The sequence below is a fragment of the Carettochelys insculpta genome, chromosome 1 (genome assembly GCF_033958435.1).
Source record: "Carettochelys insculpta isolate YL-2023 chromosome 1, ASM3395843v1, whole genome shotgun sequence".
Taxonomy (NCBI): domain Eukaryota; kingdom Metazoa; phylum Chordata; order Testudines; family Carettochelyidae; genus Carettochelys; species Carettochelys insculpta.
This window is the reverse complement of record NC_134137.1, coordinates 365,040,064-365,066,069: the sequence shown is the minus strand read 5'-3', so window position 1 is coordinate 365,066,069 and position 26,006 is coordinate 365,040,064. Positions and strand designations below refer to the sequence as shown.

General features: G+C 41.7%; 3 protein-coding genes across 7 annotated transcripts in view; 2 read left to right on the top strand and 1 right to left on the bottom strand.

Moving 5' to 3' along the window:
* Positions 1-7,680, top strand: part of HSPA14 (heat shock protein family A (Hsp70) member 14) — a 30,918-nt gene extending 23,238 nt beyond the window's left edge. Inside the window, exons 13-14 of one of the 2 annotated variants that reach the window (XM_075017705.1) lie at positions 6,573-6,643; positions 6,983-7,679. In XM_075017705.1, coding sequence (XP_074873806.1) covers positions 6,573-6,643; positions 6,983-7,061 — 150 coding nt within the window. In that variant the 3' untranslated portion in view covers positions 7,062-7,679. Of the gene's footprint in view, positions 1-6,572; positions 6,644-6,982 lie in introns of both variants that reach the window. The other variant, XM_075017714.1, reaches the window with a different exon arrangement.
* A 1,314-nt stretch (positions 7,681-8,994) lies between these two features.
* Positions 8,995-26,006, top strand: part of SUV39H2 (SUV39H2 histone lysine methyltransferase) — a 25,499-nt gene continuing 8,487 nt past the window's right edge. The window contains exons 1-6 of one of the 2 annotated variants that reach the window (XM_075017693.1): positions 8,995-9,021; positions 10,323-10,468; positions 12,095-12,766; positions 14,993-15,139; positions 18,547-18,676; positions 21,424-25,303. In XM_075017693.1, coding sequence (XP_074873794.1) covers positions 9,003-9,021; positions 10,323-10,468; positions 12,095-12,766; positions 14,993-15,139; positions 18,547-18,676; positions 21,424-21,530 — 1,221 coding nt within the window. In that variant the 5' untranslated portion in view covers positions 8,995-9,002 and the 3' untranslated portion in view covers positions 21,531-25,303. Of the gene's footprint in view, positions 9,022-10,322; positions 10,469-12,094; positions 12,767-14,992; positions 15,140-18,546; positions 18,677-21,423; positions 25,304-26,006 lie in introns of those variants that run through there. The other variant, XM_075017685.1, reaches the window with a different exon arrangement.
* Positions 18,683-26,006, bottom strand: part of DCLRE1C (DNA cross-link repair 1C) — a 27,391-nt gene continuing 20,067 nt past the window's right edge. Inside the window, exons 15-16 of one of the 3 annotated variants that reach the window (XR_012648596.1) lie at positions 20,377-20,583; positions 18,683-19,876 (exon numbers count right to left, since the gene is read on the bottom strand). Coding sequence is in view for 2 of the 3 variants with exons in the window: in XM_075017658.1 (XP_074873759.1) it covers positions 19,851-19,876 (26 nt within the window). In the remaining variant the exon portion in view is untranslated. The other 2 variants (XM_075017658.1, XM_075017668.1) reach the window with 2 other exon arrangements.

Sequence of the window (26,006 nt, the reverse complement as noted above, 5' to 3'; positions counted from 1 at the left end):
CAGCCGCCTCGGGCAAGGAGTTCCACAGGTTGACTGTGCGCTGTGTGAAGAAAAATTTCCTTTTATTAGTTTTGAACCCACTACCCATCAATTTCATTTGGTGTCCCCTAGTTCTTGTATTATGGGAAAAGGTAAATAATTTTTCTATATTCACTTTCTCCACACCATTCATGATTTTATATACCTCTATCATATCGCCCCTCAATCGCCTCTTTTCCAAACTGAAAAGTCCCAGTCTCTCTAGCCTCTCCCCATATGGGACCCTTTCCAAGCCCCTAATCATCTTAGTCGCCCTTTTCTGAACCTTTTCTAATGCCAATATATCTTTTTTGAGGTGAGGAGACCACATCTGCACGCAGTACTCGAGATGTGGGCGTACCATAGTTTTATATAGGGGAAGTATGATATCTTTTGTCTTATTATCGATCCCTTTTTTAATAATTCCTAACATCCTATTTGCCTTACTAACTGCCGCTGCACACTGCGTGGATGTCTTCAGAGAACTATCCACTATAACTCCAAGATCCCTTTCCTGATCTGTCGTAGCTAAATTTGACCCCATCATGTAGTACGTGTAATTTGGGTTATTTTTTCCAACATGCATTACCTTACACTTACCCACATTAAATTTCATTTGCCATTTTGCTGCCCAATCACTCAGTTTGCTGAGATCTTTTTGTAGTTCTTCACAATCCCTTTTGCTTTTGACTGTCCTGAACAACTTGGTGTCATCTGCAAACTTTGCCACCTCACTGCTTACCTCATTTTCTAGATCATTGATGAACAAGTTGAACAGGATCGGTCCCAGGACTGAGCCCTGGGGAACACCACTAGTTACCCCCCTCCATTGTGAAAATTTACCATTTATTCCCACCCTTTGTTTTCTGTCTTTTAACCAATTCCCGATCCATGAAAGGACCTTTCCTCCTATCCCATGACCACCTAATTTACATAAAAGCCTTTGGTGTGGGACCGTGTCAAAGGCTTTCTGGAAATCTAGGTATATTATGTCCACTGGGTGCCCCTTGTCCGCATGTTTATTAACCCCTTCAAAGAATTCTAATAGATTAGACAGACACGACTTCCCTCTGCAGAAACCATGCTGACTTTTGCCCAACAATTCGTGCTCTTCTATGTGCCTTGCAATTTTACTCTTTACTAGTGTTTCTACTAATTTACCTGGTACTGATGTTAAACTTATCGGTCTATAATTGCCAGGATCTCCTCTAGAGCCTTTTTTAAATATCGGTGTTATATTGGCCGTCTTCCAGTCATTTGGTACCAAAGTGGATTTAAAGGATAGGTTACAAACCACTGTTAATAACTCCGCAATTTCACATTTGAGTTCTTTCAGAACCCTTGGGTGAATGCCATCTGGTCCTGGAGACTTGTTACTATTCAGCTTATTAATTAATTCCAAAACCTCCTCTAATGTCACTTCAATCTGAGTGAGTTCCTCAGATTTGTCGCCTAAAAAGGCTGGCTCAGATTTAGGAACCTCTGTAACATCTTCAGCCGTGAAGACTGAAGCAAAGAAATCATTTAATCGCTCCGCAATGGCACTGTCTTCCTTGATCGCTCCTTTTATATCTTTATCATCCAAGGGCCCCACTGCTTTTTTAGCAGGCTTCTTGCTTCTAATGTATTTAAAAAACATTTTACTATTGTTTTTTGAATTTTTGGCTAGCTGTTCCTCAAACTCTTTTTTGGCTTTTCTTACTACATTATGACAGTTAATTTGGGAGTGTTTATGTTCCTTTCTATTTTCCTCACTAGGATTTGACTTCCACTTTTTAAAAGCTGCCCTTTTCTCTCTCACTGCCTTTTTAACATGGCTGTTTAGCCATGGTGGTTCTTTGTTAGGTCTCTTACTGTGTTTTTTTATTTGGGGTATACATTTAAGTTGGGCCTCTAGTATGGTGTCTTTAAACAGTTTCCATGCAGCTTCCAGGGATTTTAGTTTAATTACTCTACCTTTTAGTTTCTGTTTAACTAGCTTCCTCATTTTAGTGTAATTCCCCTTTTTGAAATTAAATGCCAGAGTGTTTGACCGCTGCGGTGTTCTTCCCAACACAGGAATATTAAAAGTTATTATATTGTGGTCACTATTTCCAAGCGGTCCAGTAACAGTTACCTCTTGGACCAGATCCTGCGTTCCAGTCAAGACTAGATCGAGAATCGACTCTCCCCTTGTGGGTTCCTGTACTAGCTGCTCCAAGAAGCAGTCATTTAAGGCATCAAGAAATTTAATCTCTGAATCCTGTCCTGAGGTGACATGCACCCAATCAATATGGGGATAATTGAAATCTCCTATTATTACTGTGTTTTTTATTTTGATAGCCTCTCTAATCTCCCTTAACATTTCAGCATCACTATCACTGTCCTGGTTAGGTGGTCGGTAATATATTCCTAATGCCATATTCATATTAGAGGAATGAATTGTTATCCATAATGATTCTATGGAACATTTTGATTCCTTTAGGATTTTTACTTCATTTGATTCTATATTATCCTTCACATATAGTACCACTCCGCCACCCGCACGACCTGTTCTGTCTTTCCGATATAATTTATATCCCGGTATGATAGTGTCCCACTGATTGTCCTCATTCCACCATGTTTCTGAGATGCCTATTATGTCAACTTCCTCCTTTGATATGAGGTACTCCAGTTCACCCATCTTATTAGACAGACTCCTAGCATTAGTGTAAAAGCATGTTAGAAAACTACCACTATTTATATGTCCGCCTTTCACAGACGTGGTGGATTTTTTTATGCACGATTGTTTCACATCTGATCTTGCCCATATATTATTTCCCACGTTCCCTATCTGACTAACTTCTAGGGAATCCCTGTCTATGGAGCCTCGTGTAAGAGAAGTCTCCGTCCGATCCAGGTGCTCCCCCGCACCAATCGGCTTTCCCCCACCTCTTAGTTTAAAAACTGCTCTATGTCCTTTTTAATGTTTAATGCCAGCAGTCTGGATCCACCTTGATTTAGGTGGAGCCCATCCTTCCTGTATAGGCTCCCCCTACCCCAAAAGTGTCCCCAGTTCCTAATAAATCTAAACCCCTCTTCCCTACACCATCGTCTCATCCACGCATTGAGACTCTGAAGTTCTGCCTGTCTATCTGGCCCTGCTCGTGGAACTGGAAGCATTTCAGAGAATGCCACCAAAGATGTTCTGGATTTCAGTCTCTTTCCTAGTAACCTAAATTTGGCCTCCAGAACATCTCTTCTACCCTTCCCTATGTCATTGGTACCAACATGTACCACGACGACCGGCTCCTCCCCAGCACTGCCCATAAGTCTGTCTAGATGCCTCGAGAGATCCGCAACCTTCGCACCAGGCAGGCAAGTCACCATACGGTTCTCCCGGTCATCACAAACCCAACTATCTATATTTCTAATGATCGAATCCCCCACTACTAAAACCTGCTTCTTCCTAACAGCTGGCGCTCCCTCCCCCGGAGAAGTATCCTCGGCACGAGAGGATACAACATCACCCTCTGGAAGGAGGGTCCCAACTACGGGATGGTTTCCCTCTGCTCCCCTTGACTGCTCTCTTTCCCTGAGCCTTTCATCCTCCGTAACAGCCTCAGGACTGTCAGATTGGAGGTGGGACAGCCCTACTATGTCCCGGAAAGTCTCATCCACAAACACCTCTGCCTTCCTTAGCTCCTCCAGTTCAGCCACCCTGGCCTCCAAAGCACGCACTCGGTCTCTGAGGGCCAGGAGCTCCTTGCATCGAGCGCACACATACGCCACCCGCCCACAGGGTAGGTAGTCATACATACTGCACTCGACACAATAAACAGGATAGCCCCCACTCTGCTGCTGGGCTTCTGCCTCCATTTCCTACTCTAGTTATATACGAGGGTTAATTAAATGTTTCAGATAGAGGTTGTTATAAAGGATTTAGTTTAAGGGCAACAGAAGTAAGTCACTGGCTCCCTCCAAGCTCCCCCTCTCAACTCCCCTCTCCAAACTCCCTCCTGTTAGCACGCACCCTGTTTGCCAGCACCCGGTCGCAAAGCTCCCTGGTCGCTTACTAGCAGGGTTTAAGTGCTCAGCCTCCCTGATAGCTCCTCCCTCTGCTTACAGCTCAGCCAATCAGCACACGATGTTTCAATTCAAACCTAATCAGCTTCCAACTGCCTGCCTGCCTGCCTGAGCACACGGCCTTTCAAACAAACAAACACACACTCAGCTCAGCACTCCAAACAAACAAACTCCAAACTCCAAACAAACACACAAGCCCAAAACCTCCAAATATAAGCAGCCACTTACCCCAAGGTGCTTTAGTTTGCTCCTTCCTTCTCCTCCTCCAGGAGAGCCTCTCCAAACTCCCTCCTGTTAGCACGCACCCTGTTTGCCAGCACCCGGTCGCAAATCCAGTAAGCAATCAGCCTAGCAATGTACTGCATTTAGGAGAAGTAAGGCATATGAAGTTAGGAGAAAAATCTTTGGCCAGGAACGATGGGATAAATACACAAAGTATTACAGGAATTGTTCAGGTCAGCCTGGATTGAATATGATCTTTGTTTCAAAGAAGTACTTAAATGGCTTGCTGCATGGTGCTGTACTTGATTGGGTACATTCAACACTCCCTGGAGGACGAGCAGTGAGAAAACAATGTTAGCTTAGTGGATAGAGTACTTGACTGCAAGTCAACGGTATCCTTGAGGAACTGCCTCCTCAAAAAAAAAAAAAAAAAAAAGCACACTTAGTTGGTCTACATTCTGTACAATGGTTACCACCTCTTTCATACCACTTAGTAGTCAAAGACTAACATTTGCATAGTGAGTAATTTAGAATCTGATCCTAAGAGGTGATGAGCTGTTCAACTGCTTTTGAAATTTATGGATTCAGAAATGTGCTGCCCCTCCAGGATTAGATCTTGCATAGCCTTTACCATCTGAAGGAGTTCCTCAAGTGAAGTGTTCTCAAGAGTAGAGCCCTTCCTGTATGGATCTCTCTTGCACGCACACACACATACATGGATTTAATTGTTTTACAACCTACCGTATATCTTACATTACTAATAAATGCTGAACACAATAACTAACATGCAGATTAATTACAGCCTATTCGAATTTTACTACTTTTTGGTAAATGCAGTACTTGTGAGTAGGGCCCTGCAAATCTGTGGTGATCTGCTTTAGATGGGTATCCACATCTGTGGGTGTCAGTGTGGATATCCGCAGCTCATTTTTGTGAATATGGGTGCAGATGCAGATGCAGATTTTATATTTGCACAGGCCTCTACATGTGACTTTTCTGGATTTTTGTCACTTCTGTTTAGGAGAGTTAGAATCACAAATGTAGGACTGGAAGGGACTTCAGTAGGCCATCTAATCCAGTGCCCTGCACTTAGGTAGGACTAATGTTATCTAGACCATATCTAATGGATGTTTATAATAACCTGTTCTTAAAATCTCTTCTGACAAAGACACAATTTTTCAATCGTTCTTTCCTTGTAGACTGTGGATTTTTAAATCTTCAGTCCTTTATTGCTTTCCTCTGGAGATGTCTGCATCTTTCCTTATGGGTAGTGCTTATAACTCGACACAGTTCTCCATTGAGGCGTTATCAGTGATGAGGAGCGAGCTTTGTTTTTGTATACACTCCTGATTATACATTCAAGAACGCTGTTTCTCAAGCTTTTTTAAAAAAGTACCCCTTTAAAAAAATTTACAAGTACCCCCAGACCTCTCTGACACATCCGTAAGGGTATGTGTCCCACCAGTTGAGAAACAGGGTCCTAAGGTGATCCAAGGTCTTGAAACAAGTGCCATTCAATCTTTCCAGATTACTGTATCCTTTTCAGGAGTCAATTTGTTTTGCATACTACCAGTTTATACCTCACTGAAAAACTACTTAAAAATATACAGAAATATCACAGACTACTACTGAAGACTTTGACGTCCTACCATATTAGCAAATAAAAGAATCGGAATAGAAATATTATACTTAGATTTCAGCATAAGAGATACGAAGGCAGTAAAAACAAGTCACTGTCTTAATGAACTTTTAGATTGTACTGACTTTACTAGTATTTTTGTGTAGCCTGCTGTAAAAATAGGCAAATATATAGATGAGTTGATGTTTTTCCGAGAAGACCGCAGCTTACCCTCAAGGGTACACGTACCCCTGGTTGAGAAACACTTTTCTAGAATGATCACTTTTTTCACATTATTCTTTAGTTTGTGATCCTCTATAACTTTATTGATCCTTTTCTGCAATACTCCTTCCTAAGCAGTTGTTTCCCATTTTGTATTTGGGTAAATAGTTATTCCTTTCTGAGTTTTGTACTTTGCCTTTGTCTTTACTGAATTTAGTCCTTTTTTCTCAGATCGCTTCTCTAGCTTGTCAGCCAAGTTTAGGTTCTTGTTAGAAAATCCTAGATGTTGACAAGAACAGCAGAATAAGCAAGCGAGCAGTTTCCTAGAAAATTTGAACCAAGGGGAGTGCTGTACTAATTTCTAATGCATTTCTGGAATGCAGATTCTAGTTCTTTTCAGTTGTTTATTTTGCTTTGTATCCATGCATAACATTATTTTTTTTAACAGATTGTACTACGGGATTTAGATAAAAAGGAAGGTGGTCTTCATGACATATTAACTGTTCTTACTATGAAAAGGTACAAAAATCCAAAATATTTTCTTCTCAGGGAGTTAACTCAGTGCCTGTGAACACTACATTTTGAGAGAAACAGACTGTTTCTGCTGCTGAATTTGTCTGAGAATTGGTATTTATTTTTCTATCTCAGAAAGAGCAGCAAGTAATTATTCATGGTACTCACGCAGCTTGGGGGTGAATTTGTGGGATATCTGGTTTATATTTTTCTGTCTTCCCCAAAAGCAGTGTTAATATTGATTCTTGATGTCACAAAGTAAAATTTTTGTAATATGCTATGTTGACATATATTTTTAAGATTTCTGGCATACAATATGTAAATATTTATTTCTCTCTTGCTTAGGGATGGATCCTTACATGTTACCTGCACAGAGAGAGATACAGGAAAATGTGAAGTTATCACTGTTGAAGTGACATCATAGTTTTATTTGAAAGGAGACTTTTGGCTTGTTTCTCCAAGTGATGGGTGTTAGCTTGTTTTAAATACTTTTGAAGAGCCATTGCAGACTGGAATAAATTAGAAGATAACATCATTTTAGCACCAAATCTTTTATTTTTAAAGTTACAAATGAAAAAATAATGCAAAATGTCACCCTCCCAAACTTTCAGATAACAGAGATTAACATGTATCTATATATGATTCCCAAAGTAAAATATTTTGAGTTTCATTCAGTAACACAGTTATTACAGAAGTAAGATTTCTCAAATAATATTTAAGTTAGGAAGCAGGAACCTAATAGAGAGAGAGCCTTCTGGATCTATTGATACATCAGTCATAAACTCAGTCACCTGTTTGTGAATGGGTCTTTAAAGTTTGTACCAAAACTTGACTAATTTTAAAACTGCTCCTGAAGACTGGCAGGGTGTGATTCTCTTTGGAGTTGGGAGTGTAAGTGTGGGTGTCACAGGGAAAGCTAATGTCAAATGGCTGTGTGATCACTACATGGAAAATTTGTACAAGGGAAGACATTTGTGTGTGTTTATTTATGGAATAATAAAATATGGTTTTATATGTCAATGCACATCATATTTAATGGCACGGATGCAGAGTTCTCAAAACTAATACAGTAAATCTCAAGCATTACTTAGTGACATCGGTGTGGGGGGGGGGGTGCGGGGAGGGTCACTGGAAGGAACAGTTAGGTACACCAGTTAGCACTTCCCGAGTACTACTACAAAATTGCCTGAGTGTCTGAAACAACTGGGACTACAGAGGAGGGGAGCTGGGACTATTTTTATGAACCAAAGAGGTGGCCAAGTTCATCTGTATGTTCAAAAACAACAAGGAGTTGTTAGTCTATAAGGTGCCACAGGACTTATGAACCAAAACATCCAAGGGGGACTGAATAGCTCAGTGGCCTTCTGAACTCTGTATTGTGACTTCAGTGCGGGGGGAGGCTTTCAAGGGTCTGAGGCATGTTCGATTAAAAGAAAGCTCAGGGATGGTGATAGGTCCTGCTGTGAGGGCAGGGGACTGGCCTCGCTGACCTCTCGACGTTCCTTCCAGCTCTATGGGAGATGTGCATCTCCACGGTTCAAGGCATCAATCGTTGCAAACCCGCCGTGTGGCGCTGGGCTCTCTCCGCGGAAACTCCGCCTCGCTGGAAGGAGGAGCGGAGCGGGATCAGCGCCAGGCACGCGGGTCAGCTGGCTGCAGGGGAAGGAAGCGCTGCAGCTGAGCTCAGCGAGCGCCGCGCTCTCTGCAGCCCGCGGGCAGGCCGGGGCGCTGTAGCGCCTAGAGCAGCGGTCGGGGTGTTTGCTATGGGGTGAGGGCCTGGGGCCCTTTCTCCCCCAGCCGCCCGGGAGTGGACCTGGAGCACGGCCACCAGCCGCCCGGAAACACGCAGCCCCGGAAGGCGTTTCCACGCGCGAGGCGGGCGGGGCGGGGCGTGCCGCCTGCCAGCCGCAGGTGAGGAAAAGGCCTCCCGCTGAAGGGCCCGGGCACTGGTGGGCAGCTCGGGGACAGCGGTTCCGTGGCGGCCGAGCGCCCCCAGGCCGTGGGGTGGCTGCTGGGGACGCTGTTTCCCGCGCTGGCCACGGCTGGGGGAGGGGCTCGCGAGGCGCCGGCCCCCGGTTCTGACCGTGGCGTAGCCCCTCTCGCAGGGCTCCGCCGGTGCGGCCTGGGTGCGCGCGGGTCGTCTGGGCCGTTGTAGCGCGCGCGCGCGCGCCGGCGGCCTGTGACTTCCCCGCGGGGATGCGGGGGGGGGCGCAGGAGGACGCGAGCCCAGGGAGCTCTGCCCACGTGACAGGGGCCGTGCTGGGACCCGCGGAGAGGAGAGGGGCGGGGCCATCCCGGTGGGGGCGGGGCCTGCAGCCGGCGACCCTAGTTCCGCAGGATTTGAATGTGCTTGGACCCCTGCAAGATGGCGGGCTGGCGAGGAGGTGAGGGGCCGATGTGAATGGGGACCTGGCTTCTTCCCCAGCGCGCCTCAGAGCCAGGGACTTGTCGAAGGGCCCCGGTGGCTGCGGGAGGCGCGCGGGGGCAGAATATGGTGCGCGGGACAGAGCGGAGGCGTGGGGAAGGGGCTGCAGTGTGTTGGGGGGAAGGCGATGTGAGGTGCTGGGGGGAGGGGCACGGTCCCGGTCCCGGGTCTGCGGGAGGCTTTTGGCGGGAGAGGTTGTTAGGGCAGGTTGGAGTTCGGGCATAGTTAAAGCCTCCCCCAGGCTGGGAAACCTGCATTGCCCAGCCCCACACCCCCTTTGCAGTGGCGCTGTGCTCATTGTAGCTCTGCTCCTCGCCCAAGTGCCCGTCCCCAGCGAACGCAGATGAAGGAATTCAGCTGCTGCCAAATATACTGACTCTTATTCAGGCAAAAAAAATAATAAAACAACTTGGTGTCTTGGGCTCCAGACTTGCCTTGCTATTAACTTTGGACGATTCTTTCCAACAGAGTTCTGAACTGTTGCAGTCATGGTGGCCTAGTCAGCATCTTTACAACAGTTACATTATAGACTAGATATTTTGGAGCATAAGCTTTTGTGTGCAAAGACCCGCTTAGTCAGATGCATCTTTGCCCATGAAAGCTTACGATCCAAAGTATCTGTTACTCTGTAAGGTGCCACAGGACTTCTTGTTGTTTTTGAAGGTATAGACTAACTTGGCTACCTCTGTGATAAGTTGCGCTGTTGATTGACTTTCCGAAATGTGGCCCAGTTGACAAGAAACCAGAGATCTTTCTGGAAGCAAGATTTAGCTTGGTCTCATCCTAGTCACCATGGCTGCATAGCAAATACAAGCATTGATTCCACTTCACTAACTGCAGATATTTATTCACCTTACAAAAAAAGTGAAAGGCTTCCATATAATTGCAGTCAAAAGCATGAACCTCTGCTAGGGAGCCTAAAGGTCAGGGTAATTATTTCTGTTTTGTTTACTGAGAATCTTTCTTGAATGAAGAATTAGTATGTCCTAGGGAGGTTTTTGGATTGTTCTGTGAATGCACATAGTATCATACAGAGCACAGGTTCAAGCAGAGAACTGTTACAGGCTTCTTTTTATACTTAACTGGAGTGGCTTTGGTTCTGTCTGCCTATGTACATTTGTATTTCTACAGATATATTGGGGACTGTTCTTACAAATTACAGTCTGGGGGGGCATGGGAGGAGATTAAAAATCAAGTGCTTATTTTTTTCAACTCAGATGAGACATTAAATTAGTAAAGAATCCTATTTTCTTATTGTAGCTTGGTATGTGCCTTGTCTAGCTTCAATTGAGACCATCCAGGAATTATGTAGGAAAGAAAATCTCACATGTAAATCCCTTGGAATCACCAACAGGCATCTAAAGAGTTATGAGGTGGAATATTTATGTGACTACAAGGTAGAAGAGGTAAGATAAATGTCCAGCTTTACAGAAAAAAATTGATCAGTATTTCACTTTGAAATTTGGAAGTGAGAGGTGGTAGTTTTCCTCAGGGTCTAAAATGCGAGGCTAGCTGACATTGAAGAAAATAATTCAGAATGTTGAAGCCTAAATAAAGTGTTCTTTAGCTCTGACTCTGTAAGGAAAGGAAGGTTCTGCTGAAATAACTGGAGAGCAAAATGTCTGACTGTTGTATAGAGCCAGTACTAAACCAAAGTTTACTATGCTTAAATAATGGGTTGGTATGTCTTTATGATGCTTGTTTTCTCCCATGTTTGTAGTTAAAATGCTACTTCTAGAGTACTGCACTCTGTTCTTTGAACAGTTAAGAGCACGCGCTGCAACTGGATCCATGGCCAGATCCCAGTTAGGTGCCATACGCCTGCAGAAGCCAATCTGTGTGTCTGGTTTAAGGATTTGTCCTTATTGCTCTAACCTGGGGTCACCAACCCCCAGCAGGGGTGTCAAGAATGGCATGCAAGCTGATTTTCATCATGTGAGGTGGGAGCTCAGCCCTTCCCCACTTCTTGTATGGATCCAGGAGCTTGATCATAGCTATGCCACCTGTCTATTAAAAGATGGGCTAATGCTATCAATCACCACGTAAATAGTAATGTTCTGCATCTTTATTTATTTCTTTAAGAAATGGTTGTAAGTAGGACTATTAGTGACTTTTTGAAGTATCACCAGCACTAGGACCATACCTAGAAGTCAAAAGGTCAAATATCTGCACTCCCTTAGGGGAAGGCTTGCTGATCCCTGTTCTAATCCCCTTGAAATCAAACCCTTGCTTCAAAATAATTAGATTTTAAAATTTAGTATTTAAATATGGTCTTAAGAAGTGTTTTGACTGTATCATTCCTCAAGGGTGACTCATGTGTTATTCCAAATAGCACTGTTAGAATTTCAGGATAATTTTTTTTTTTAATTTTTCTTTTTGGTTCTGTATAGGGTGGTGTTTGTTTCCAACTATGAGTGTGCTAACAAACTACTCCATTTTCTTACAATTTGAGTGTTTTGTACTATTCTATCCAACTGGATTGTTACAAGGGGTGCACAAAGTTCATACCTAGTTATGTTGCATTGGAAATAATACATGGAGATACACATCTCATAGAGCTGGAAGGGACCTCAGGAGATTGAGTCCAGTCCCCTCCCCTCTTGGCAGGGCCAAGCACCATGCCCTCCACGCTTTTTTTTTTTTTTTTTTTTAATCTGTTTTCCCCAGATTCCTAAATGGCCCCCTCAAGGACTGAGCCCACAACCCTGGATTTAGCAGGCTAGTGTGCAAACCACTGAGCTATTTATCCCCCTTTAGATGTTTTATTCTCTACTGTTAGGCCCATATGGCTGTGAATTTAACTATGTGGTGCTAGGGCTCCATTATAAGAGTGTTAAAGATGATAGTTTGACTGCTACTCAGTTTATGCTACCTGCTTAATGATACTCACTTCTCTGTTTAATTTTATTTACTATGGATGTGATACCAAAGCAGTTATATCACTGAACACCACACTTGATTTTCAAAATAGTTTTGATCAACTATTATTGGAAATGCTATGGCTAAATCTGTGTCTGTTTCTCTATTTCAAGGGCACAGAGTACTTCCTGGTAAAATGGAAAGGATGGCCAGAATCCTCTAATACCTGGGTACCTTTGAAAAATCTTAACTGCCCACTGCTCCTTCAGTACTTCCATAGAGACAAGAATGAATATTTATCTCGGTTAAAGCGAGGCAAAGCAATAATATTAAAAAACCATATTCAAGCTTTGAAACCTGTAGTAGCACAGTACATTGTAAAGAAGGCTAAACAAAGAATAGCTCTACAGAGATGGAAAGAAGAACTCAACAGGAAAAAGAACCATAAAGGAATGATTCTTGTAGAAAATACTGTGGATCTCGAGGGTCCTCCTTTAGACTTTTACTATATTAATGAATATAAACCTGCTCCAGGAATAAATGTAATGAATGGAATCACCACTGGCTGTGAATGCTCTCATTGCCCTGCTGAGAAGTGTTGTCCAGAAGAGGCTGGATTTTTCTTAGCTTACAATAAACGAAAGCAGTTAAAAATTCAACCAGGCTTGCCTATTTATGAATGCAACTCGTATTGCCGATGTGGTCCTGAATGCCCTACCAGGATAGTACAAAAAGGAACACCATATTCTCTTTGCATCTTCAGAACTAACAATGGCCGTGGCTGGGGAGTAAAAACCCTCCAGAAAATTAAAACAAAGAGATTTGTGATGGAGTACGTTGGAGAGGTATGTATTTATCTCAGAGATGAGTTATTTGGAATAAAAAAATTAAGCGTAGGAAACACTTCCTAAAAATTAAAAAAAATCCTTTTCAGCAGTTCTTGATTCTGTTACGTAACAGATAAATATGCACTTGTTAAAGGAGTACACTGAAGAGACTTCTCATTTGAAAGTCAAATTACCTTTATATTGTATGACTCAGAGTGTTTTCTACACCAAAGCAATGAAAAGGGACTGAAGTGCAAAATAAACTGTTGGCATTGTTTTGTTGCATCATAATCTTTAGAACCAGGTGCTGTCTCTTTCACAACATGGGGTGTGTGGTTGGTTGGGTTTATTTGTTTTATATTTGACTCTTCTTTAATTGCCTTTTTAACCAAATTCCTTGTCAGAATTCTGATCACCTCTCATCTTGATTACTATAGGCTTCTTTTCTAATGTTCTCTTTTAGTATTGACCTCATCCCAGGCCAGCTTACTGCAAAAATTATTTTACCGCTTGTCATGCTGATCATGTCAGCCCAAGTATTTCAGTCATATCTAAATTTAGAAAATAAGTTGTAATTTAAAACAGATTGGTCAATACCACTTAACAAATGGTTAAAATGACTTGACCTGTTTACACTAGGTACAAAGTCTGGTTTAAAATTGTTGGTAAAATGTGCCTTCTAACATGTCTTAAAACAGTTTTGTTTTCCTAATCTAGACATGGTCCTTGAGTCACACAGTGCAATGGTGAACTAGTGAAATATTAAGTTAAACTGGTCATTGCTTTCAGAGCCCTACATGATGCAATTTACACTGACATCTCTGGCCTGGTGTCTCTTCATATCTCTTCTCTCTCCTGCCCCCATCATTTGTGCTCCACCACTGATGCCAGCCTGAATATTTGTGTTTTTCCCTTATACAACTGTTTCCGGTTCTTCTACACATTGCTTTCCAATTAACATTCAGATACTTCCTAAAAACTCATTTAGAATGTACAAGAGATCAGTTTCTCAGAATAGAATTAATCCGGTGTGATGTTAGTTGAGGAAACTTTTATGGATCTTGTGGGGGCAGAGAGAGGCAGGACTTCACATGGACGTGGTGATTAGTTAGTGTGTCTTTCCCTTGCCAGTCCCCCAGCTATATGTGATTATACTTTCTTACTCAGTGTAACATCATAACTCAGAGTCTAAGATGATAACCTCCCAGATCCAATTTAGGACTGTCTTCAACAAGTTGTTGTAATTAGCCTTACCTTGCTATTACCAGAAAAAAAATTTTGTGCTAAACCTAACAGTAAAGTATATATTTAAAATAGAAGACCAGGCGTAAACTTGCAAGGAACAAGCAGGAACTGGGTAAGTGTAGGCCTCTTTCAGGCAGAATCTGCATACCTGTATCGTGCAAATGTTGCTGGACATCCCTGATAATGTTAAGCTATATTAGTAAAAGTATAGTTTTGCTTGTATAATTGTGTCTGTGCTAGGAGCGTCTGCCAGCACCACTGTCAGGCAGGGATCACAGCACTGTACACCTTTTGACTACCTGACTGTTGCCAGCAAAACTGTTACAAGTGTGGCACTGAACTTCAAAAAAAAAAAAAAAAAAAGTATATTTGATGCTCTTATACAGGGAAGTGAGAGGACCATTACTTGTTCCACCTTCTCTAAATGTTTTTGTGATCCTGCTTGACATGAACAGTTCTGTACAGAGCTGGTGGGAAAAATATGCAAGTTTAGGTGGTAAATGTAAACTTTTTAGGAGAAATGATAAGTCCCTGTAGGGTAGGATAGACTGTAATTGTCTAATCACGACATTCTCCGTTAGGAAGCCACTGATTTTTTTAGTTATCTAAAATGTAGTTATGAGCATTACTTACAGAGAAGTTCAAAGAAATTGGGGGATGAAATATAATGAGTAACATAGTTACATTGTATAGAAAGTGATGTGAACATCACTTTATCTGTAAAAGCATATCTAAGGAAATTTTCAAGCAATACAATATTTGACAATACCATTGCTATCTATTAACAATACATTATTGACAGCAGGGCTGGTCAGTAGAGTTTATGTACAGATGTTCCTTATTTCCTGGAGAAGCATTACAACCCCTTACTTTCTTTAAAGACAAGTCTGCCTACATCTTTTCAAATTTTTACATTTTCTTGAATAAAAAAAAGCTTCATTATGGTTTTGTTTCAGTTCAGTAACAGTTAATAATATGATGCAGGTTTCTTTTTCGTAGGTGATCACAAGCGAGGAAGCAGAGAGACGAGGCCAGCTGTATGACAACCAAGGAAATACATATCTATTTGACCTGGACTATGACTCGGATGAATATACAGTGGATGCAGCTCGATATGGAAATGTGTCGCATTTTGTGAATCACAGCGTAAGGGCTTTATTTTGTTGTTGAGTAGTAGTAGTTATACCAAGAATACCTTTGTCAATATGTTGATAATCAGATACATAACTTTCATGGAATTATTTGTTTTGTATGATATCAAGCTTTTTTTTTTTCTCTTCAAAGAAAATGGCTTGAGTGCATCACAGTAAACCCTTGATTTAATGGACTATTGGGGGAGGGTTGTCCACTATTCCTGAAAATGTGTTAAATGTAAGGGTTTACTGCCCACCCACCCCTGCCAGGATCCCCAGAACCCTCTCCCCCCAGAAAAAAAATACAAAAACAAAACCCTGCTCACCGGAGCCACCTCACCTCATGCACGGCTGGAGGGGCCACCATGCAGCCCGGAGGAGCCGCTGCTGGAGATGCCAAGAGCTCCTTCCACCAAGGGTGGGGTGTGTGCATGTGGCGCCTCCGGTGGAGGAGGTGGTGGTTCCTCCAGGCTGCAGCTGCAGTAAGTCTCTTGATGGGCTTTTTTTGGAGGCACGGTGTTACGGTTTATTTTATAGACCCCAGCAGACTTAAGGAACAAGGGTTGGGGGTAGTCCAGAGTTCCCAAAGTCTGCTAAATCAGGGTCTGTAAAATCAAGGGTTTACTGTAATGTTGTTCAGGCAGCACAGTTATATAAATTTGAAATCTTTGAGGGAAAAATTGAAGTCACTTTGTCTCATTCTGTTTTAAAAAATCTAAATTTAAACTATTGTTCATGAAACAAAGTGAGAGATCCTAAAATGGACAGAGTGCATGAAAGTGGAATGGTATTTCAAAGATCTCCACAAACCAAATTTTTATTAATGATTTTTTTGGTTCGGCAAAAAAGGCATCTTTCTAAGACATGCAACATAACCGTGATCAGTTACTTAGGAAGGAAGGAACACTAATACATACTTTACTGGAGTAAACTTTACATATGAGAAAAATATAAAGTAGCTTAGATTTCAGACACACTTGAAAGACATAATTATTTCTTAGTTTTCACAAACAGTGGATGTGCAAGGTTTTTTATCAATGGGATCAATTTACATGACATCACTTTAAATAACTATTTTAATTTACTTGTTGAAATAAAACTTAAGTTTTCACTGTTCCTTACACTTTCATGTTCATAATTAGAAAGATGAATGTCAGCATTTTTTCTCTGAATTAGGAATTTTTCATTAAAATGTAAAATAACTTGATCTGTGGTTCTCAGCCTGCAATCTAATCTAACTCAAGCAGAACCCTGCTAACTTGGATGGAACTCAGCCCTAGGGAAAAGGATTTGTCTACATCAATCAGATAGCAGAGTTGGGATCATAATTTGGATTTCCAGTATTTTCAGTACTTGTTTCCAGATACTCAGAATGAAATTTTCTCTTCAGATAATTGAATACCAGTAGTATGAGAAATAACTGCATAACATATCACTTAGCTATTGATTAATATTATATGAATTATACACTTCTGTGAAATATTGGAAGAGGAGGAGAGTGTCAATGTGCATTTGTTTTAGTGTAAACAATGGAGAGAAGGAAAATTCCTGTGTTTTCCATAGCATGTCTCTCCCCTGCAGATTTGCTCCTTTCTTCAGCTCCATTTGTAAACTCACTGAGGAACTTGAAATTGTTTTTAAGAATAGTTTTTCTTAAACGGAAAGAACCTAATACAGGAGATGTAATTGAACCCAAGCTTTCCTATGCATGGTGGTACAGTAATTGCTTGTATTACTTTCTGATTTCATGTTTGTAAAATGCTATAACTGCTGTTAGAAACTACTGCAGTTCATCTGTTCAATCAGTCACCACTCTAGTTGATTGAAAATTTTGTGTGTGCATGAATTGTTGATCCTAACCCTACATTTGTGTAGGTGGGCCAGGGAGAAATAAAGGATTTGTTCGTGTATGTTGCTGACTGAATAGCGCTTTTGAAAATTGAGCTGCTGTACTTAGAAATCTAAATATGAACTTCAGAGGAGGGGTTGTTAGTGTGTTAAAACAGGGTACTAAGCAGCTGGTCCAAAGGTAAAAGACCTGTATAGAACTTTCAGGAACAACTGGCTGACTTAGGAACATTGTCCCGTTTATTTTTTGAAAATTTCATAGTTGTACAGTAAAAGCCATGTTATCTAGAACTCAGATAACCAACACAGTCTATTAACCAGCACTCAGGGCAGCTTCCCTCAAGCCAGATGCTGTGAAGCTGTCCCCCTGTGACTGGGGCCCACTGAGTGGGGCCAGCTGCCATGGTTGGCGGAAGTGGGCGTGGCCCAACCAGGGTCAGCCAAGCAAGGCGAGCAGCCCTCAACTAACTGGCAAATTGTATTATCCAGCAATCCCTGTTCCCCAGGGATGCCGGATAATAAAAAGTTTACTGTACTATTAGCAGTACGCTTTCTTAATTAATGATCTGGCTTTGTTTTTTTCATGGGCTGCTATATAATGACATAGGCCAAACAAGTATGAAGTTTGAGGAGAGAGAGCTGAACTCCCACCTACTGTACCACAACGTTATTTCTGCCCATGGGAGCAAAGTTGGGAATACAGTAAGGTTGTGACATTTGTGACTTTAACATTTGCAAATTCAATTATTATTCAATTATTCGCAAGCAGGGAGACCGCCTGGCCCCGGTGCAGCAGCAGCTGCTGGAGCTGAGCTGATCCTTCCCTCCCACTTGACACGGGGATCGCTTGGGGGAAGGACGGAGTGGCTCAGCAACATCAGCCACTGCCATGGTAGGACCAGGCGACTCCCCTGTCAAGATTCCTGTTTCCCATGGGATAAAATGCTATTCCCGAAATTCATCATTCGCAAAGGTTTTCGACACTCAACCCTTGGAAATGTCAAGACACTACTACACAGTTAGTAGGTGTGGCCTAAAGCTTAAGGTCACTCTTCCTTTATGTCATCATGTAGTAATCTTTTTTTTGGGGGGGAGGGGTCTGAACTTGCTTTTGAGTGCCTATTTTGAAATTGTTTTGATTGAACCATGCCACTCTAGTTGATTGAAATCACTTAGAACTTGTAACTATTTTCATGCCTTTTATATAGACTGTTCTAATGTCTTGTGTGCTGTATCTAAAGAAGAGCTCTGTGTAGCTCAAAAGCTTGTCTCTTTCACAAACAGAAGTTCCTTCAGTAAAAGACACTAATGTCTCCCAAGACTTGATGTCAATACAATTACATAACAAAGCCCTGCTTTCATTTAAATTGTGTTTCAATAGGTATGATTCTTTTGGCTTACAGTGGAGTTACTTGTGATTTTTGCCATTGAAACTGAGAAGAGACTCAATCATCACTTTCTTGGCATTAGTAGCACACAATAATTTTAACTACCATGCATTCCACTGTCTGAAGTTCTATTTTGACAGCAAATGTATACCTGAATTACAAAACCTATATCTTTGCTTCACAGTGTGATCCAAATCTTCAGGTCTTCAATGTTTTTATTGATAACCTTGATCTACGTCTTCCTCGGATAGCGCTGTTTTCTACAAGAACCATCAAGGCTGGAGAAGAGCTTACCTTTGATTATCAAATGAAAGGTCTGTAGAGTATAAATCTGTATGTACAGGACAGATGGTACTAGCTGGATTTGATACGGCCTGATTAATTTTCAACACAGGTTTTTTGAAATTTAAGTGTTTTAACTTCCTCTCTTTAGAGAGACCACTCTTTCCATTTTTTCCACTTTCTTCTGTCAACACCTTCCTTCAGCTGAGAGGCTGGTTGCAGCTCCCACTTAATTGTCAACAGTCTGTGTTTAAAGAATTGATACAGAGCACAGCTGTGCATATACCAGCATATTAAAGTACGTTAGTCCTGTGCAGGGCTCTGTTTTTCTTAGCTATCATAAGAGAGAGACATTTCCCCATGCTACTTTAAAAAAAAAAAAAAAAAAAAAAAAAAGGCTAATCTGCTGTATATTTCAGAGAGTCTGTGAGTCAGTTTAAGTCCTCCTAAATGGTAAGAGATAAGACCACCAACTTTGGTATGTTGCTTCCTCTTATCCTAACTTAAAGCAAGGTCAGGGTTCCATTATGCCAGGACAATGGGATGTGCGTGCAATTTGATTGTTACTCATCAAATGGAAAGGGAAGTGTCTGGTAGTGAGGACAGTTATACAACAGAACCACCACAGTGGGGTAGCAAGCAAGCATAGCCCTGGACCGGCACCCAGGCAGCACACCTGTGGCTGCCCTCAGCCCTCCCACCCTTGTCTGGACTCCTGCACCCCCTTGCTCTCAAGGACCCAAGCAATGCCAGGTAAATCTTTTAGTTAATATATAAAGGGAATTAAGACATTTTTTTCCATTAAACACCTCAAACAAATCTTGCTTTAAACCATGTAAAATATTTTAACTCCTGTTACATAAGACATCATATTTCTATTTCTTGCTTAAATTTAAATATTAAAACCTTTACTTATAAAAGAGACTCTTGCTTTATATTGCCGAAATTCTATATGTGATTAACTGACAAGAGATTTATTGTTTTCCTGCCAATTATTGCAGACTGGGTTGTTTTCTTTTCTTTTGTCCATGCTTTCCTTCCCACAAACATTCAACTAGCAACATATCATGCCTATCTCTGGTTAATCAAGGATGTGCCCAGTGTTCAGACAGGGTCCTTTGCGCTTCTCTTGTGTGCAGCCTTATGCTTGGGAGAAGTTCCCTAAAATATCCACAAAGCTGCCTTGTTGTCCCGTCAGATCCTTTCTTAAAAGTCCCGTTTGCAGCGATAACCTATTAAAACACAACATGAGTGGTTATGCATAAAGCCCTATCAAATTCATGGTCCATCTTAGTAAATTTCATGGTTTGAGTTTAAAAAGTAAATTTAAATGCTTATATTTAAATCGGAAATTGCTGAGTTTTGTAACTGTAGGACCCCTGACACAAAAGAGGATGGGTTGGGGTTGAAAGGTTATTATAAGGGGATTGTATTGCCACCCATACTACTGTGCTGGCACTCATGGGGTGCTGCTTTCAGAGCTGGACATCTGGCCAGCAGCCAATGCTCTGTGGCCATCCAACCGTGAAAGCAGCACAGAATTAAGGATGGCAACACTGTTATTACTCCCCTACGATAGCCTTTTTTTGGGTCAGGACCCTGTATGAAAAATGGTGGTTTTAATTCTTTGAAAGGTGCATAGTGTAGGATCAAAGGATGCAAGACCAGATTTCACAGCCTGTGATGTTTTTCACAACCATGAAATTGACATTTGGTACACTGAGACAATTACCTGTTGTCCTGACCACTCTTCTCGCCTTATTTCTCTTACTCCTTGGTCTGTCGTCTTAGATCCACCTGTTGTCTTTTTGTTTCAAATTTTAGATTTCAAGCTTAGTGTTTGTACAGCATCTAGCACAATGGGGTGCTAATCCATGACTGGAGCTCACAGTCATTCCACAATGTACAATTAGATTCCAGAATTATCACTTTGAAGCCTCTGCAGTCGGTGTGAAGCAATGGAAAACAGAAGCAACCATGATTGAGAACTTTTTATTTAGAATGTGGCTAAGTTCACTCACCAGCATCACTGGGATCTATGCTCTGTTATTGTCCAACTTTTAAATTTTTAGCCATTTAGGCTATGTCTACACTAGAGGATTTTTTCAACAAAACTGGTGTTCTGTTGACAAAACCCAAGGATTGTTCGGATTCCCAAGGCTTTCTGTTAACAGTAAATAGACAGAATGTTGCACTTTCGTCCACAGCATTCTGCCATTCCCCTCAGGAGGCAGAACGCCTCTGTCGACACCTCTAGATGTTCCAGGAGAGTTTTCTGTGAACAGACAGGACTTCCAGGACATGGGGCAGCCCTGTCTGCTGTACTTGTGGTTGGCAGTTTTATTGAGAGAGTGGCCGGGCAGTCTGACTGCTCTCTGTTGGCAGAGCGGATTGCTTTTCTGATCCACTTTGCGTGCTGGCCTCAATTTATCAACAGGAGTTTTGTTGAAAGATATCTTGCGACAAACGCTTTTGTCCACAGATTGCTGTAGTGTAGACACAGCCTTAGACTTCACCAGTTTCAGCTATGCAGCAGCACAAGCTTTCAGCTACTAAGTAATTTTAGCTAACAGACCTTCAAAGACTTATACTAATGCTTAACTTTTAGCTACACCTATGTGAATGTTTGTAAATATGTGTTAAGTTTTTGTAGAATCAGGGTACTAAACTGTAAGTTTTTTGGGCAGGGATTATCTCCTTCTTTCTTGCGCAGTTCCAAGCACGATAGCAATGCTTTTTTCCAACCAGCTTCAATTCCGCTTCTGTATATTTTGTTTAGGTTCTCTAGATGTGATATCAGACTCTGATGCTGTCAGCCCAGCGAGAAAGAGAATCAGAACTGTGTGCAAGTGTGGAGCTCTATGTTGCAGAGGGTACCTCAACTGAATTCTCATTAGCCAAAGTTGCAAATAAATTATTTCATCTTTTTTTAAATGTATTTTAGGAACACTTCTGTTCTAGTTCATTCATACTTACGAACTGGAGTATTTTTACATGTGAGCGAGTCAATATAATGAAAAAAAAGCATTAAATTTGTATTTGAAGATATCATTAGCCAAAGAGAGTGATCCAACAGTACAGCTGCTCTGAAGCATGCAAACTGGCTACATGGATTTAAAAACTAGATCTCCTTGGAATTATTTACACATTGTGATTTAGGAACTGAGGTGTATGTTAATGTGAAGTCAAAGGTGAATATTCAAGTGTGTAGTTATGACTCCACTCCTGAGCAGAGCTGATTTCAATGTGAGGGTGCTCCATATCATGTGCTCTATGAAATGGAAATCCAGTATCACTGATGTACTAGAAATCATAGTTGACATTTCCATTTTTCTTAACAAGTTTCAAGAGATAATATTAAAACTTAAGGCCTTGATCCTCTGTTAGGATTCACAAACATTAAATTCTGCATAAGTAAGGCCTAGTTTTTAGGCTTCCATGGAACTTCGCACAGGTGCACTGATAATGTTATCAGGTGCTGTACACACAATTAGGTAATTATCACTGACACATAATTGGTTAAAGTTTGGAAAACAATAGACAGGAATTGAATACAAAATTAACCCATATTGCTTTCATGGACCTAGTGCATTGAGTTATCTTTTGTCCAGCTCATATAATTGCATATCTTGGGGATGTAAGTGTATTGACAGCTGTCTTAATGTTAGAAACTTCTACATATTGTGAACTTTTTCTGCCTTTCTAGTGGTAGATTTTAAATGCATTACACCAATTTTTTTTCCTCTGTATTACCACAACTTCAGTGAAGTTACAGAAAGGGTGAATTTGCCCATTTGCTGTAGACAGTAGTAAGATGTTCTGTAAACATTGAATGTAAAAGGCTGAAAAACTAAGTTTTTCAGCTTCTTGAATATTTGTTTTCTGTAAATCTTCAAAAATGTTAGATGCTTATTGAAAATGTTGTAATGTATGCTAGATTGTTCTTGATTTCAAAGAAGCATACAGCAGTAATTAACTTAGTTGTAGACTGTGGGTGGAACCACAAACTAACTGTAGTTAAGAGCCAAAAATTCAAAATTCCCACTTCTCATTGATTGTAAACATTGCATATTTCTGGGAAGGGATATATAGAATATTTGAGATGGGCGGGGACTGTTGTCCCATGGGGTGGATGCAGCCTATAAGCTCAGGGCTTGCTGATGACTCCTTCCTGTCCCCTCCCCACCCCCTGGCAGTGCCTGAGCTGGTATCTCAGCCACACGGAGGATGCCATGGCTGGAGAACCAGTGATAGCCAGCTTGCAGGGGTGAGAGGGAATTACCCTGAGCTTCACAGAGCTGGCCTGGGCAAGTGGTGGACAGATCTGGCCTGCAGGTTCTGCCTGGCACGGGGAAATTAGCTCAACGCGCTACAGGGAAACATTCTGTGCAGGTATCTACCCCCTTTGCTCCCATTGGTCAAACTGAAGCCAATAGGAGAGGTGGGAAGCAATGCTACCACTGAATTGAGCTATGAGTGTGCCCCCACTTCCCCCAAACTGTGGTAGGTAGGAGCCTGTGCCTGCTCCAACTGTGCTGTCACCCCCCCACCTCAGATTCCAAACCCCAGCCCATTCCTGCATCTTCCTTCCTACCTTGACCCTTCACCTCCACTCCTGCCTGCTTCCTGGCAGCTCCCTCCTGTGCACTAAACCTCATTTTTGGTCTATGTCAGAGCCTAGAAGGGTCCCATAATATCTACTAGCTTAACATTTCCCCACATTTTGGGGTGGAGTTTGAGGGTAGTGAGGCCAATGTGCTTCTTGGGGTGTGGGGAAGAAGGGCACATGGGGGAGGGGTGTGTTCCCTCCCTTGCTTTTCTGTGGGTCAGGGACTATGGGCACAAAAAAGGTTCATCACCTACCACTACACTACATACTTTAAGAGGATCAGACATAATTGTGGCTCTTCACGTGGATATTTACTATATATTATGAAGTCAGGTACTTAACTTCATAAGATGCTGTTGTTGGCACAGCTGATAGGGGTCAAGAGTTCAGCAGATGTTTATCTACTTTGTTTACTAAAAATGCCTTAAATTTCAAGTTGTTAGCACTGCAATAAGTTTGTGAAGGACAGTACTCTTTGTTAACTTAAAAACACAAATGTACTTGAACTGGCTTTCATGTGTAGGATAGTGAAATGTTATACACTAAGAATTATATTTGTGATTGGGTATACACATTTGGGGCTATTAGAAATGCACAAAGCTAAGTATCTGCTTGTAAACTGAAGTTTATAACTATAAAGTAGATTTATATTCTCTAATGATTGGAACACTAATTGTCTAGGTTAAAACATAGCTAACATTGCCATGCTACCTATAGTCCATATGTGGACGAAACTGCTGCATTTAGTCATTTTAAAAGGTATTATGATAGAACTAGTCATCACTCCTGCATCAGTATTTTTATAAATCTTAAGAGAAAGTTAAATAGCATTTTGAAGAAAAAAAGAGGTGAATTCATTCTTCCTTTTACCCTAGGTAGATGGGGTTGTGTCCTGCCACCCAATATAATCCTTTATTTTTCCTGCTTCTCAGGGACAGGCTGTAGAAAAACCTCTGCTACAACCTTCTGTCTGCTCCAAGCTTTGGATTGAAAAAGTGAATCCTCACTCTTTACCCTGACTCTACATGCCCCTCTCCAAGCTGCTTCCCAGACTTCCTCCCTACATTACACAGGAAAGGCCTCAGGCACCTTGGTTAGCTGCTCCACTCCTTTCTCTGTAGCCCCATTCATGATACAGTTAAAAGAAATCTACATTTTAAGTAGACAAATGTTTGCCAACTGTCAACCTGAATTTAGGGTCCCTCTTTTTCAAAGTCATGGTGTATATATGTCATCGGTACATAATGACCACTGCTGTCGTTCAGGGTTACCTCTCCTGCAAGGCCAAATACAGGACCCTAAATTCAAGTCTCAGCCAGTAACAGGAAATGGATTAAGTCTGTGATTGCATCCTGTTAGTAATTTAGAACCTCAAACCATGTTTTGTGTTTACCTATTTAATGTGCATTTCAATTTGCCTTCTTTAAGGGGACATTGTCAAATTGAAAAAGCTATATTTAATTTCTTAGCAAGCACAGGTCCACCTCACTTTGGCTTTCCCAGTTTGTTTGTTGTAGGCATTACCATGGCTACCACTACTGCTGTGGGACAAGCACTTGGGTACTGGTAACTTATTAAATGTCTCCAGGCTTGTTCTGAGGTTGTAAAATTTTAAAAAGTGCTAAAGGATCCTCACCCAGCAAAAGCTATTTGTGTATTTAAAGTTCTCAGTTATACCAAGTCCTTGGTTATTACTATGGTGTATTAAGGCTAATGTTCCTGAGGTTCTAAACTAGCAGGTACTTTTCATAGGATGTGACATTTTCTGTAATAGTAAGTTTCCTATAGTTTCAGTAAAATAAATTGTTTTTTTTCTTTTGTTGACAGTGTGTAATTACCATCCATTCAGTAAGATCTTAAAGTTTGTTAGTCTACTCTCTCATATGGCATTAGCCAGTAGCCCAGAAAAAAAATTCTGTGACTCAAGTATCGGAGGGGTAGCCGTGTTAGTCTGGATCTCTAACAGCAATGAAGGGTCCCGTGGCACCTTATAGACTAACAAAGTTTTGAGCATGAGCTTTCGTGAGCACAGAATCACTTCATCATGGACAGAATCACTTCATCAGATGCTGGTCTTGGAAATCTGCAGGGCCAGGTATAAAAATTTTATAAAAATTTTTATACCTGGCCCTGCAGATTTCCAAGACCAGCATCTGATGAAGTGAGTCTGTGCTCACAAAAGTTCATGCTCAAAACTTTTCTGTTAGTCTATAAGGTGCCACAGGACCCTTCGTTTCTGTGACTCAGTGACCTTATACCAGCATTATCTGTACTAGAAATAAGCAGCAGGTTCTCTGAATGCATCCATTCCCTTATCCAGGCCTGCTGTCAGCAGGGCATCTGCCCCAGGGCCCAGCATTTCAAAGGGGCCCAGAGCTCTTGCTGCCATCACTGCTAGTTTGGCAGCAGTGGTGGCCAGAGCTCCAGGCCTCTTCAGAGCACCACACTGGCACAGCTCAGAGAGAGAGAGGGGGGGCTTACTGTTCTAGATGCTGCCCTTCCACTTTTCCCCAGGGCCTCTGGTAGATGTTGGCCTCAGTGCCCTCTTCAGAGAGTGAGAGGCAACTAAATAAATTAAGACCACTACTTTCCCTAAAGTTACACAAGTATGATCAGTGACCTCATCAATAAAGTCTAGCATGGGCGGAGGTGGTTGTCTTGTCACATCTATTTGCACTCCCTCTTGAGAGGGTCACCAGACTGATGTGAGAGGATCTAAATAAGATGTTTTAAGTCTTCCCAGTTGGAATAGT